Source organism: Nerophis lumbriciformis, linkage group LG20 (assembly GCF_033978685.3).
Source record: "Nerophis lumbriciformis linkage group LG20, RoL_Nlum_v2.1, whole genome shotgun sequence".
Taxonomy (NCBI): domain Eukaryota; kingdom Metazoa; phylum Chordata; class Actinopteri; order Syngnathiformes; family Syngnathidae; genus Nerophis; species Nerophis lumbriciformis.
Window position 1 is genome coordinate 27,100,493 of NC_084567.2, and position 14,118 is coordinate 27,114,610.

The 14,118-nt window shown below is 40.4% G+C and overlaps 1 protein-coding gene across 1 annotated transcript in view; it reads left to right on the forward strand.

Moving 5' to 3' along the window:
* Nucleotides 1-14,118, forward strand: part of slc27a6 (solute carrier family 27 member 6) — a 91,034-nt gene that overhangs the window by 41,275 nt on the left and 35,641 nt on the right. The window contains exon 4 of the mRNA XM_061980729.2: nucleotides 13,134-13,258. Coding sequence (XP_061836713.2) covers nucleotides 13,134-13,258 — 125 coding nt within the window. The remainder of the gene's footprint in view (nucleotides 1-13,133; nucleotides 13,259-14,118) is intronic.

A 14,118-nucleotide genomic window follows, 5' to 3' on the forward strand; every position in this document is an offset into this window, starting at 1 on the left:
TATCCCTTTCGGGGTCGCTGGAGCCTATCTCAGCTGCATTCGGGCAGAAGGCGGGGTACACCCTGGACAAGTCCCCACCTCATCGCAGGGCCAACACAGATAGACAGACAACATTCTCTTATTATTATAATCAAATGACAGCAGTCATTTCCATGAGGTTATTTTCTAATGTAAGTATTTAGGCCTACTTACAATGACAATAACAAAAAATATTGTTTTTCATGAACTGTGTACTTGTATTGTTTGTCTGGGTGGAGGCCCTGCTTTGGAAATAATTTGTACCCCTTTCAGACATTGCATTCAGTTCCCATTAAAACATTCAAATGTTGCACAATGAGATGTAAGCAGGGGATCATGTGTACATTCCTGCAACTTCCTGTTTGTAAAAAATATATTTTTATTAGTATTTATTTAATATACTAACAGCATTTCATGATTAATATTTATAAAGTAAGATTCCTAATAAATGACACTAGAATAAGCACACATTTGATTGGTAAATCATAGTGTAACAACCTGGAATGGCACTTTATGTGTGGTGTTGGAGTTGTCTGACTTTTTGTGTGACTGTAAACGCATCACTGGCTAAGTGCCATATGTGCATGTGTTGGCGCAAGTAAGAAAGAGCGAGCGGCTGCTGTTGATATAACAAAGTTGCTTTTGGTCTGGTTTGTACTGCAGAAAATGACCAGTTTTGCTAGATATCATTTTTTTTACTAATGTTTTGGTGATGTGTTTATGGCCGACAATAAAGAGTTTTGCTCAGTAAAGTGATGGATGGAATTCATGTCCTCAAAGCGTCTCGACAGACGTTACAATATTTGAACAATGATGACGAAAACTGTTTTCTCTGTCGTGTCCGTGTGTCGAAAATTGTTATGCGCTTATTTTTTTATTTGATTTTGTGCGTGGCATAGATTTGCCGTGCGCAGAGGACGCTTGAGCAGTGCACAATTGCACAGGCGCGCACCTTAGAGGGAACGTTGGTCCTAGCCCTTTTAGTGCCTTTTTCTTGCCGATCACAAAAAATTCTCCCCTTTTCCCCTTTTGGCTAATATTTTATTTATTTTTGCTACCCTGGCTGACAGAGGCGGCTAGCAACTGTATTTTCATAAAGGGTGTAGCTGCTCCCCTATATTATTAATCATCACCTCCATTGCAACAAATAAATTGCATTTCTTAAGTATTATTATCATTGGAAGACTGGGGGACAAGGCTAAACATGTTACACACAGAGTAAGAACAAGCAGAAGAAGACAAGAAAGCATGCTAATCGCTAAAGTAGCTTTTGTATTTAGGTATTATTCGATATTGTTAAGATACATGAAGCAGAGGAAGGTAGACCAAATTCAGAAAACCGGTCAGGAAAACTAAAAAATACTTCATCATCAAACAATCCAACAAAAAGTAATTTTCAAAAAAAACATTTTTAGAAGAAACAAAAAAAACCCAACACATTACGTAATCCCTGACAAGGACCGAACCTAGAAACGGAGGAGGAGGAGTAACGAAGTATACGCAGTCTAATCACATGACGAGAGACAGCTGAGGAAGATGCCAGGGAAAGAAAGAAGTTGACTGTCTAACACATAGAAACACCACAAATCGCCACAAAAAAACAGAACGTAAGAGCACATTAAAAAGAATTGATTGAGCAGAGAAACAAGAAAGGAATGTGCAGACATGTTTTATTCGTATTCCATATCATTTATAGTAGAATAACTGAACAAAAAATAAATAACCAGGAAAGTATGCCTGAAGGCTTGGTGTAATTGAATGATGCTCTTACACACAGAAGTCTTTGTGTTAAGATTTGTATCTCCTCTGGAAAGGATTCAAATAGGAGGAGAAGGTGAGGAAAAAAGTAAGTATGCTCATACACAGACATGGCCGGTAACGAGCAACATTAATTAAAGTAACTTGTTGGATAAATTGTACTTGTCAGAGTAGTTTTAATTCAACATACTTTTTTACTTTTACTTGACTATTTGTGTAAAGAACAAACACTTCTTTTACTCCACTACATTCTGTTTCATTTTGATCACTACATTTATTTACAGTATAGCATCATATTTATTTCTATTAATTAGAGCTTGCAGCTGGGGATAGGTTGATTGGCAACACTAAATTGGCCCCAGTGTGTGAATGTGAGTGTGAATGTTGTCTGTCTTGGCCCTGTGATGAGGTGGCGACTTGTCCAGGGTGTACCCCGCCTACCGCCCGAATGCAGCTGAGATAGGCTCCAGCACCCCCTGTGACTCCGAAAGGGACAAGCGGTAGAAAGTGGATGGATGGAATTGGAGCTTGCAAAGACATGCATTTGGCTTGTGAGAGACTTTTTCACCGGGCACTGTCACATGGTTTTGTTTCACTAATCCAGTGTTTTTCAACCACTGTGTGGAGATGATCTAATTTCACCTATTTGGGTTAAAAATATTATTTTGCAAACCAGTAATTATAGTCTGCAAATTATGTGTTGTTGTTGAGTGTCGGTGCTGTCTAGAGCTTGGCAGAGTAACCGTGTAATACATGGGATGGCGTGGCGCGGTTGGGAGAGTGGCCGTGCCAGCAACCTGAGGGTTCCTGGTTCGATCACCACCTTCTACCAATCTAGTCACGTCCATTGTGTCCTTGAGCAAGACACTTCACCCTTGCTCCTGATGGGTCGTGGTTAGTCAGTCTACCCCAGGGCAGCTGTGGCTATGAAAGTAGCTTACCACCACCAGGTGTGAATGAATGATGGGTTCTACATGTAAAGCGACTTTGGGTACTTAGAAAAACGCTATATAAATCCCAGGTATTATTAGCGCCTTGCATGGCAGCTCCTGCCAGCAGTGTGTGAATGTGGAAATAGTGTCAAAGCGCTTTGAGTACCTTGAAGGTAGAAAAGCGCTATACAAGTATAACCCATTTACCATTTTAATACTCTTCCATATCAGTAGGTGGCAGCCGGTAGCTAATTGCTTTGTAGATGTCGGAAACAGTGGGAGGCAGTGTGCAGGTAAAAAAGTGTCTAATGCTTAAACCAAAAATAAACAAAAAGTGAGTACCCCTAAGAAAAGGCATTGAAGCTTAGGGATGTCACATTTTGTTGGTGACGAACCCCAAGATGCAGAGATGACGGCAGGCTTTGAGCGGGTAAACATAATTTAATGTTCTTAAAATAAAAGTAAAAACACAAACCAGGAACTAGGAACAGGAAACAGGATGCCAGGAAAACAGAAACTGGAAGACGAGAAACAAAAAGACAGCAAGCTACAAACATCTACAATAAATAGCTTACCGCTACCGCTTACAGCTACACTGGCATCGACAAGTAGGAAAGACAGGTCGGAACGACAATGACAATAATCCAGCATTGACTGGAGGGGAAGGCAGGTTTAAATAGCAGCTGGCTGATTGACGCCAGGTGCCAATCAGCCACAGCTGAGGGGACACAGCACTCAGGGACACAAGTAAGAAATAAAGACAAAATAAAAGCGCTGGACAGAAAACTAAGACAAACGCAGAGAAAAAACTAAAACACAGTCAAACTGTCAGGGACAAGCCTGACAGTAGCCCCCCTTCCTATAACGGATACCAGACGTTCTAGAACCCCCCCCGGCCCCAAAAAAGTCCAAAGTCACGGGAGGGTGGAGGGAGGACAAGGAGGTGGGCCACCAGGCTAAGTGTCCCCGCAACCAGCGGGGAAGAGTTAGGTGGCGACGGCGAGTTGAACGCCGCCGCAATTGGCGAGGCGGCTCGTCCGCCGGTGTGGGAGAACCCACCGGAGACGATGGTGGTGGCGCCCTCTGCTGGCCAACCGGAGACGATGGTGGTGGCGCCCTCTCGGTCACAACATCTTCACCGGAGTGCATGGTGGCGTCGTAGGTTGCAGACCCACCGGAGTGCATGGTGGCGTCTGTTGCAGACCCCTCGGAGATGGCGCCGTCTGTTGCAGACCTCTCGGAGATGGCGCCGTATCTTGCAGACCCACTGGGGCGAGAAGTAGCTGTGCCTCCCCAGCTGCACTGCTACTCATAGCCCCCCCCCCCGCCCCCCAAGGGACGGATCCCAGACGTCCCCAGATAGGCCCACAGACGACACGGGTGGGTGGGAGAGGGCTTGAAAAGCGGCCGAACTTCTCTTTAAATTAGCCATTAATTCCAAAGCTTTGTTTAGCCTCTCCGCCATGGACATCTCTGCGAGGTTCGAATTAGGCTGGATTATTATGTCAAGGTGTGTTGTTGACGAACCCCAAGATGCAGAGATGGCAGCAGGCTTGGTACAAGGAAACATGGTTTAATGTTCAAAAATAAGAAAAGGAAAACACGAACCAGAAACCAGGAAGCAGGAACAGGAGTCAGGATCCAGGGAATAGCTTAACGCACACATCTAGCAACGACAGCATACAGCAAACAACGACACGACAGGTAGGAACGACAATGACAATAATCCAGCATTGACTGGAGGGGAAGGCAGGTTTAAATAGCAGCTGGCTGATTGACACCAGGTGTGGCCAGGTGCCAATCAGCCACAGCTGAGGGGACACAGCACTCAGGGAGACAAGTAAGAAATAAAGACAAAATAAAAGCGCTGGACAGAAAACTAAGACAAACGCAGAGAAAAAACTAAAACACAGTCAAACTGTCAAGGACAAGCCTGACAAGGGAAGGCTATGCAGAACGAAACTAAAACTGAACTGGCTACAAAGTAAACAAAAACACAATGCTGGACGACAGCAAAGATTTACTGTGGAGCAAAGACGTCCACAATGTACATCCGAACATGACATGACAATCAACAATGTACCCACAAAGAAGGATAAAAACAACTAAAATATTCTTGATTGCTAAAACAAAGTAGATGCGGGGAATAGCGTTTAAGGAAAACATGAAACTGCTACAGGAAAACATCAACAAAACAGGAAAAGCCACCAAAATAGGAGCGCAAGACAAGAACTAAAACACTACACACCGGAAAACAGCAAAAAACTCAAAATAAATCACGACGTGATGTGACAGGTGGTGACCTACTTTGAGACAAGAGCTATATTGATGCATGGTTGGTTATGGTTTAAAGTCATAGCCACACAATTGCGACAATGACTTTTTACTGTCAACTGAGTTTCATTTTTTAATGATTTCTGCTGGTGGTGTGCCTCCGGATATTTTCAATGAAAAAAATGTGCCTCGGCTCAAAAAAGGTTGAAAAACACTGCACTAATCCAACGCAACCATTCCACCAATCAGACGAAGCCTGGCGGTCACATGACCGCACTCAAACTACACACTGTTAAAATCTGCATGATGTCAGACGAGGCAGCACAACTCTTCAATGTTTACTTACAAACTATCAAAAAGAACATTGATATCATGCGCTGTCCTCTGTGCTGCCGTAAGTTGTAGATGTTTTTTTTCTTTTAGCCACACATACTGTATGCCAGCATTAGTCCTGTTTTAACGTCATAAGTGATGTTTTGTAGTAGGGTCTCTCTGTCTCTCTCACGCACAAACCAACTACAATTGTAGTGTGAGTACCATCAAATAAAAACAGAAGGTACTCACCAGTTACTCATTACTTGAGTAGTTTTTTCACTGAATACTTAATCAAGTAATGTTTTGGATGACTACTTTTTTACTTTTAGTTGAGTTACATTACTCTAAAGCAGGGGTCCCCAAACGTTTTGACTCGGGGCCCGCATTGGGGCTGGGGTGTGTGTGTGTGTGTGTGTGTGTGTGTGTGTGTGTGTGTGTGTGTGTGTGTGTGTGTGTGTGTGTGTGTGTGTGTGTATTAGTGTTGTCCCGATACCAATATTTTGGTACCAACATTGTTTTGATACTTTTCTGTACTTTTCTAAATAAAGGGGACCACAAAAAATTGCATTATTGGCTTTATTTTAACAAAACATCTTAGGGTACATTAAACATATGTTTCTTATTGCAAGTTTGTCCTTAAATAAAATAGTGAACATACAAGACAACTTGTCTTTTAGTAGTAAGTAAGCAAACAAAGGCTCCTAATTTAGCTGCTGACATGCAGTAACATTGTTTCATTTTCCATTCTATTATTTTGTCAAAATTATTAAGGAAAAGTGGTAGAAAATTAATTATTAATCTACTTGTTCATTAACTGTTAATATCTGGTTAATTTCTCTCTTAACATGTTCTATCTACACTTCTGTTAAAATGTAATAATCACTTATTCCTCTGTTGTTTGGATGCTATACATTAGTTTTGGATGATACCACAAATTTAGGTATCAATCCGATACCAAGTAGTTACAGAATCATACATTGGTCTTATTCAAAGTCCTCATGTGTCCAGGGACATATTTCCTGGATTTATAAACATAATATAAATAAAAACAAAAATGAATGAAGATGTTGTGATCGAGAGGAACCAGATGAGGTGGTTTCGGGCATCTGGTCAGGATGCCACCCGAACGCCTCCCTAGGGAGGTGTTTCGGGCACATCCGATGGGTAGGAGGCCACGGGGAAGACCCAGGACACGTTGGGAAGACTATCTCTCCCGGCTGGCCTGGGAACGCCTCGGGATCCCCCGGGAGGAGCTGGACAAAGTGGCTAGGGAGAGGGAAGTCTGGGCCTCCCTGCTTAGGCTGCTGCCCCCGCGACCCGACCTCAGATAAGCAGAAAAAGATGGATGTTGTGATGCTAAAAAATATCAATGTAATCATGGTAGTATCGACTAAATACACTCCTGTACTTGGTATTATTACAGTGGATGTCAGGTGTAGATCCACCCATTGCATTTGTTTACATTGTGAAGCCGGTGAGCTACGGTGTGTAATGAAGCATGATTAGCTATTCCTCGTCCTGCAGGGATGATACTTGTAAGAAACTTACTTTATTTGTCGCCATGGAGGCGAGGATTAGTGATTTAGAAGTAGCTACAACACTGCCGACTGGGGCTGGAGTTAAGCCGCTATTTAACTAGCCATGTCTTAAACCACCTCTTCCTGAGGGTGTTTCAGTGTTATAACTTCACCTTTATCGTTAGTTTTTAAGCCAAAATGCGTCCGTTTTCCCCTTTCTGTCTACACACTGTCTGCTTGTAAGTACTCCGTGATCGTGCGCCGCGCAACATGCTCCTCTGCTCGTAAAACAGCAATGTCATGACGTGACGGGGGCGCGGGAGGTTAAGGGGGTGCAGACCGGAATCTTTTTAGAGGCGGCATAGTACCGAGAATTATTCATTAGTATCGCGGTACTATACTAATACGGTATACTGTACAACCCTAGTATGTATATATATATATATATATATATATATATATATATATATATATATATATATATATATATATATATATATTCCTCACGCACTAATTGACTAAAAGAGTGCGCACTTGCCGCACACTCGCCCGACACTGCAGCGCGAACGTAATGATGTCACGTTATCGATGGGAAAATGCATTTTTTGACAATATGATTTGCCTGAGCGGCTAGGAGACCCCGAAAGTAACAAGCGGTAGAAAATAAATTAAAAAGGACAAATCAAAAAAACAAACTTGAGACTTCCCGCGGGACGGATTTTGAACGCTGGTGGGCCGTATTCGGCCCGCGGGCCGTAGTTTGGGGACCACTGCTCCAAAGTAATACTCTTACTTGAGTACAATTTTTATACCCTACCCTACTCTGCTCTTACTGACTCTGAATGTTTTTTGTACGGCGTAGTCATTTTCTTGGCAAACAGTCAAATGTGGCACACAATGTCCACTGGCCAAAACGTGTAACACTCTGATTGATGACCTGCCTTTCATTTTGACTCGTAGCTTAACAAGGGTCTTTTGAATTGGAGCAGAAGACTGAACACCATTGTGAAGAATTGTTATTGCATCTTTGTCTTTGTCCTTTGGCCTTGTATAAGGCTGGCACACAGCATTTTTGTATCAGTATGTCTGAGGGTAGCAGAAGTGAAATGACAAATAAGTATGTTCATATTTTTTTTTACACAAGTCATTATTGTACAATCTTGATATTGTTACATAGTTGAGTAGTATTGTTTCACTTTTTCCACATTTTGTTATGATACAGCCTTATTCCAAAATAGAATAAATTAACTTTTGTCCTCAAAATTCTACTGACAATACCCCATAATGACAATGTGAAAGTTTTTTTTTTTCAATTTTGCAAATGTATTAAAAATTAGAAAACATTTAAAATGATATGTACATAAATAAGTATGCTCAATGCTCTGTTGATGCACATTTGGCAGCAATTACAGCCTCGAGTCTTTTTGAATAAGATGCCAATGGCACACCTATCTTTGGACAGTTTTGCCCATTCCTCTTTGCAGCACCTTTCAAGCTCCATCAGATTGGATGAGAAGTATTGATTTTTATCCAGGATGTCTCTGTACATAGCTGAATTTATCTTAGTCTAGTCCAGGGGTCGGCAACCCGCGGCTCCGGAGCCGCAAGCGGCTCTTGGATCACTCTGATGCGGCTCAGCTGCATAAATAAATAATATATAATATATATATATATATAAAATAAATACATATATATAAATATAAATAAATAAATAAATAGATTACTGTACAGATAAATATATTGCACTTTTTCACATGCGTCCACGTTTATGGATGTATGTTATATTGTCTTTTTTATTCCAGCGATTTAATCCATTTTGGGGGGAGTTGAGGAGATAATTTAATTATGATGCGTTTAAGAGTCTTACGGCCTGAGGGAAGAAGCTGTTACAGAACCTGGAAGTTCTGTTTCGGAGGCTGCGGAACCTCTTTCTAGAAAAACAGTCCTTGGTGGGGGTGGGAGCAGTCTTTGCAGATTTTCTGAGCCCTGGTCAGGCAGCGGCTTTTTGCGATCTCCTAGATAGGAGGAAGAGGAGTCCTGATGATCTTTTCCGCCGTCCTCACCACTCTCTGGAGAGTGGTGAGAGATACTTGTGTTATTTTTTTTATTTTTACACACTGTTGGCCCTGCGATGAGGTGGCGACTTGTCCAGGGTGTACATGCATTCTGCTCAAATGCAGCTGAGAAAGGCTCCAGCACCCCCCGCAACCCCGAAAGGGACAAGCGGTAGAAAATGGATGAATGAATGGACAAAATTTGCACACAAAAAAAATCCATGACTTTATGTCTAATATGCATTTATAAAGGTATCTGTACATACAATGGATGATCGGATTGACAGGCTAATGAAAAGTATTCTCATGATGGTTTTAGACTTGTACAAACAAATTAGATTTATACTGACTAACGTTGATATAAAACAGCAAATGCCTCTGTGTTGTTATTAGTCGGTGACAATATTTTGAAGTTCTTCTAGGACTACACGTTCGTGCCCAATGTACACATTCATACATGCATTCCTTTGATGAAGTATGCTCCTGTGGGCTATCTCTGGAATGTCAATGATGTTGCTTCACAACATCCAGTAAACAGTACCCTTTCCTAGAAAAGGTACGCATTTTAATCACGTGTTTTTGTTGATTCTAAAGTTCAATATCCCTGAGTGGTGGTGGTCAATGCCCAGAGTTGTTGATCTGATGTACCACAGAGAGGTCATTGTCCCAAAGTCCTCAAACTAAGTGGCACAGGATATGGGGAAAGGCACTGCAGCTGCTTGAGCACTGTGCTCTCCAACTTGTATACACTTTGCCATTATTAGCTTGACAATATCACTCAGTCAAGGTGTCATTAAAATGCAACTAAACTAACAACAGAAGAAAATTAATTTACAGTTATTATAATCAGCGTTTTTTAACTCACTTTTTATGTCTCTTACCACCTTATTTCTCTCTCCTACTGCTCCATTGTAATCAATTATCCATTGTAATCAATTATTCAAATGAGGCGATAACATCAACTTCTAGCAACTTTTATGACAGCCAATAGCTACTATCCCTAATGAGGAGTTGGCAACACTGGAAGATGAAGAGAGATCAGAAGAGATTGAGGACAGTTGGCCCCAATTAGGCAACCATTCTTAAGAACACATTTTGTTCTTAGGCCCACTTACAAAGTTTTTAAGGAGATTTTTGTATTCACCAATGTTTTCTTAGCTGGGATATGTTCGTAGGTAAGAACAAAATCTTCGAGTGCTCTAGAGCACTCTTAGGGTGGCCTATTTGTGCTTAAGTTTGACTAGTTCCCTTACTTCCCCACATCTCTCTCTCTCTCTCTCTCTCTCTCTATATATATATATATATATATATATATATATATATATATATATATTAATATATTTATATTAATATATATAATGTTATGTATATACGGTATATACATATCAGGCCTGTATGGTATAGTGGAAGAGGGGTTAGTGCATCTGCCTCACAATACGAAGGTCCTGAGTAGTCTTGGGTTCAATCCCGGGCTCGGGATCTTTCTGTGTGGAGTTTGCATGTTCTCCCCGTGACTGCGTGGGTTCCCTCCGGGTACTCCGACTTCCTCCCACCTCCAAAGACATGCACCTGGGGATAAGTTGATTGGCAACTCTAAATTGGCCCTAGTGTGTGGATGTGAGTGTGAATGTTGTTTGTCTATCTGTGTTGGCCCTGCGATGAGGTGGCGACTTGTCCAGGGTGTACCCCGCCTTCCGCCCGATTGTAGCTGAGATAGGCTCCAGCGCCCCCCGCGACCCCAAAGGGAATAAGCGGTAGGAAATGGATGGATGGATATATATATATATATATATATATATATAGATGGATAGATAGTGATACATATAGATAAGACAGACAGACATATAGCAAAATGAGCAATATATAGACATTTCAAAACACTGTGCATACACACACACACACACACACACACACACACACACACACACGATTATCAATTACCGGGGCGTTGATTTAGTGATTGGTGACTCTTTAAAAGACTCAACTCACACAAGGGCAATGCTTTTGCTGCTACTGCAAGATGCCGCAGATCGTGCCCTGGGGAGGGAGCGCATATTTCATGACCATGTAGACCTATTTGCCCGAAGTGACGAATATTTATTTGAACACTTCAGGCTACCTCAGCAGTCCCCCCTTTCTTAAACTTACGTTTTGACATTATGTATTTCCCCCGCGGGATAATACAAATTTCTCTTCTGTAATCTGTTTGTGTTTTCTCCGTGTGTTTGATGTTCGGCTTTTCCGCCGGAATTGTGCCCTTATATGGGGAATTAAGGGCGTTTGCCTATGCAAATTACGGAATTAAGGGTGTTTACATATGCATATTGGGGAAATAAGGGCGTGTTTATATGCAAATTATGATAGACACGCACACGCTAAACATTTGGCATTCAGCAACTTAAGAACAGCAGGTGGGAACAATTTGGTCGTTTAAGAACACGTCATGAATTTGAATGGACTCCTCTTAGGAAATCACTTAGGAAGAAAGATAAGAGGAAAAGTTAGGAATGTATTGCTGAATGGGGCCCAGTGAGAAAGGAGACGTAGAAGAGATACAAATTGAGAACACGGATGCAAAGGATGAGACAAAAAAAAGCCAGCAGAGAAAACAGTGGAGATGATTTTCATTTCTAATTTATGATTCATTAAGACTGTCATTAGGAGGCCACAGTGCAGGGAGAGCTGCTGAAGGTGAAAACACCAGTCTTAAGGTATAAATCGACGTTCAAACAGGCCAAATTGTTGTTTAAAAAGTTTTTTTTTTCAATTGCATCATGCCACCAAAGTCTCACTCTTGTCATTTTCTGAAACTTGGCAGCCCTGATGTGTTTAAAAAGATGCACACAAATATATAGATATTATACTATAACTATACAAAGTATTTCCATGGTTGGAATCTGTGATTTTGCATGATGTACTAGTTACTATGGTAATCCACGTCACAGCAGCTCAGACGAGGCACCAAGCAGTGTGGGTGGGTAGGGTTTCCACAGAGTGTTTCCAGCGCGGCCAGCCTGAAATGCGGGTGTCAGGGACAGACGCGGAAGGAGAATTTTACAACAAAGTTCGAAAGCTTAGTAATATATCCGATTGTAGGTGGGTTTATTTTTTTACCCTTTGCGTTTATATTTCGCTGTGTTTGTAAAATAAGTCGATCAAGAGGGGGTTTGACGTTCACATGTTGTCAATATTCAGTGTTTTATCGTTCATAGGTAATATTGTAAATCCTACATTCTTTATTTTCATGTACATTCTGGTTGTCTCATTCAGTAAAAAAATTTAGAATTCCATTATGTTTTTTAAGGCGGTCTGTCATAACGTTTTTAGCATTCAATCAGACTTGTGAGGTTTTGTATTAGTGTTCCTAAAAATACGACCCAAGCACACATACTATCAGATTTTCACAGCTGTAAGTATGTATTTGTGTGTGTATATATATATATATATATGTATATATATATATATATACAGTACATCTATCTATGTATAAAAAATATATATATATATGTGTATGTATATATATATGTATATATATATATATATATATATATATATATATATATATATATATATGTATGTGTGTATATATATGTATATATAAGTATATATGTATGTATATATATAAGTATATATGTATGTATGTATGTATGTGTGTATATATATGTATATATATAAGTATATATGTATGTATATATATATATATAAGTATATATGTATGTATATATATATATGTATATATGTATATTTGTATTTATATGTGTATATATATATGTGTGTATATATATGTATACATAGATAGATAGATGGATATACCGGCCCACAGACACATTTTTTTTCTAAATTTGGCCCCCTGAGTCAAAATAATTGCCCAGGCCTGCTCTAGGGGTTGTTGCCAGTGGCCACAGACGTTTTTCTCTTTTCGTTGCTGTTATTTTTTGTCCAGAAACAGCCATCGAGTATTATCAATATGTTACTTTGTCTGCAACAAATTTATTGTTAAAAATGGTCACGAATTGTGAATATGAACGTTAAACGGAGGCGTGATAATGCACGACCAAACAAACTGTGACTCCTTTTTCAAGTTTCTGATTTGCAGAAATGTGCATGACAGACTGTAAATATGTTTTCAATGGAACATAATCATTTAACTTGACACCAGAATAGGGAAAATTTGTGTTTTTAAAAGTGACTGCGTGGACATGACCATGACATGGAAACTGCACCCAGTTGTTATTCTAATTGTGGATTCAATGTCTTCAACACAGGTGCGACCTGCGTTCTAAAGAAGAAGTTCTCAGCATCACAGTTCTGGAGTGACTGTCGAAAGAATAATGTGACAGTTTTCCAGTATATTGGTGAACTCTGCAGATACCTCTGCAACCAACCAAAGGTAAAACTATCCTGCAGTTCAGCATTGTATTTCACTTAAAAGTAGTGTTGGGCATTGATGGGAACAAGGTATTGCATTACGATTCACCCAGAACTTTCCACATTTTTAAACGTTGATTTGTACTTTTATGCTTTTTCTGGAATAATTAGCTGCCACAGAGGAAACTAGCAGCTAACTGTATCTCGATAGAACTTGTGGAGCCACTCTCCTTAGTCAGTAATCCTCCATTGTAGCAAACAAACTACATACATACTACAATAATTAATATCACTGGAGATTGAGGCTAAACATTATACACACAGAAGACGAACATGCAGAAGCAGGCTAAAGCAGCGTTTCTCAAAGTGTGGGGCGCGCCCCACTGGTGGGGAATAGAGACATGACAGGTGGGGCGCGAGGAACGGGAGGGAATTTCACTTTAATTTTTTTTTTTTTTTTTTTTTTTTTTTAGATTTTTTTTTTTTACTATGCTTTCATTTTCTATACACACTGTAAATCACTTTGTGATTCTGTCTGTGAAATCCGCTTTATAAATAAATGTAAATTACTTATTTTTCCTGTAGGCTTTACATTTCTAGGTAGGAGCAAAAGTTTGACAGACATAGCAACAGTAACTAATGGGGGCGGGGCTAAGCGGAACAAACTTGACGAGACAAGCGCAGCAAAATGAAAAGCTGTCCCACTGTCAAACGACACAGTTGCGAGACGTATATGCGACATTGCAAGTGATCTTGAGGAACAACTCGGAGACAAATGAAAATAAAGTCGTTTTGCTTTACAAGTGGACGAAGCTACTGACAGCAATAAAGACTGCCTGTTCATCGCATATGTCCGCTTTGTGAATGGCGAGTCACTGTGCG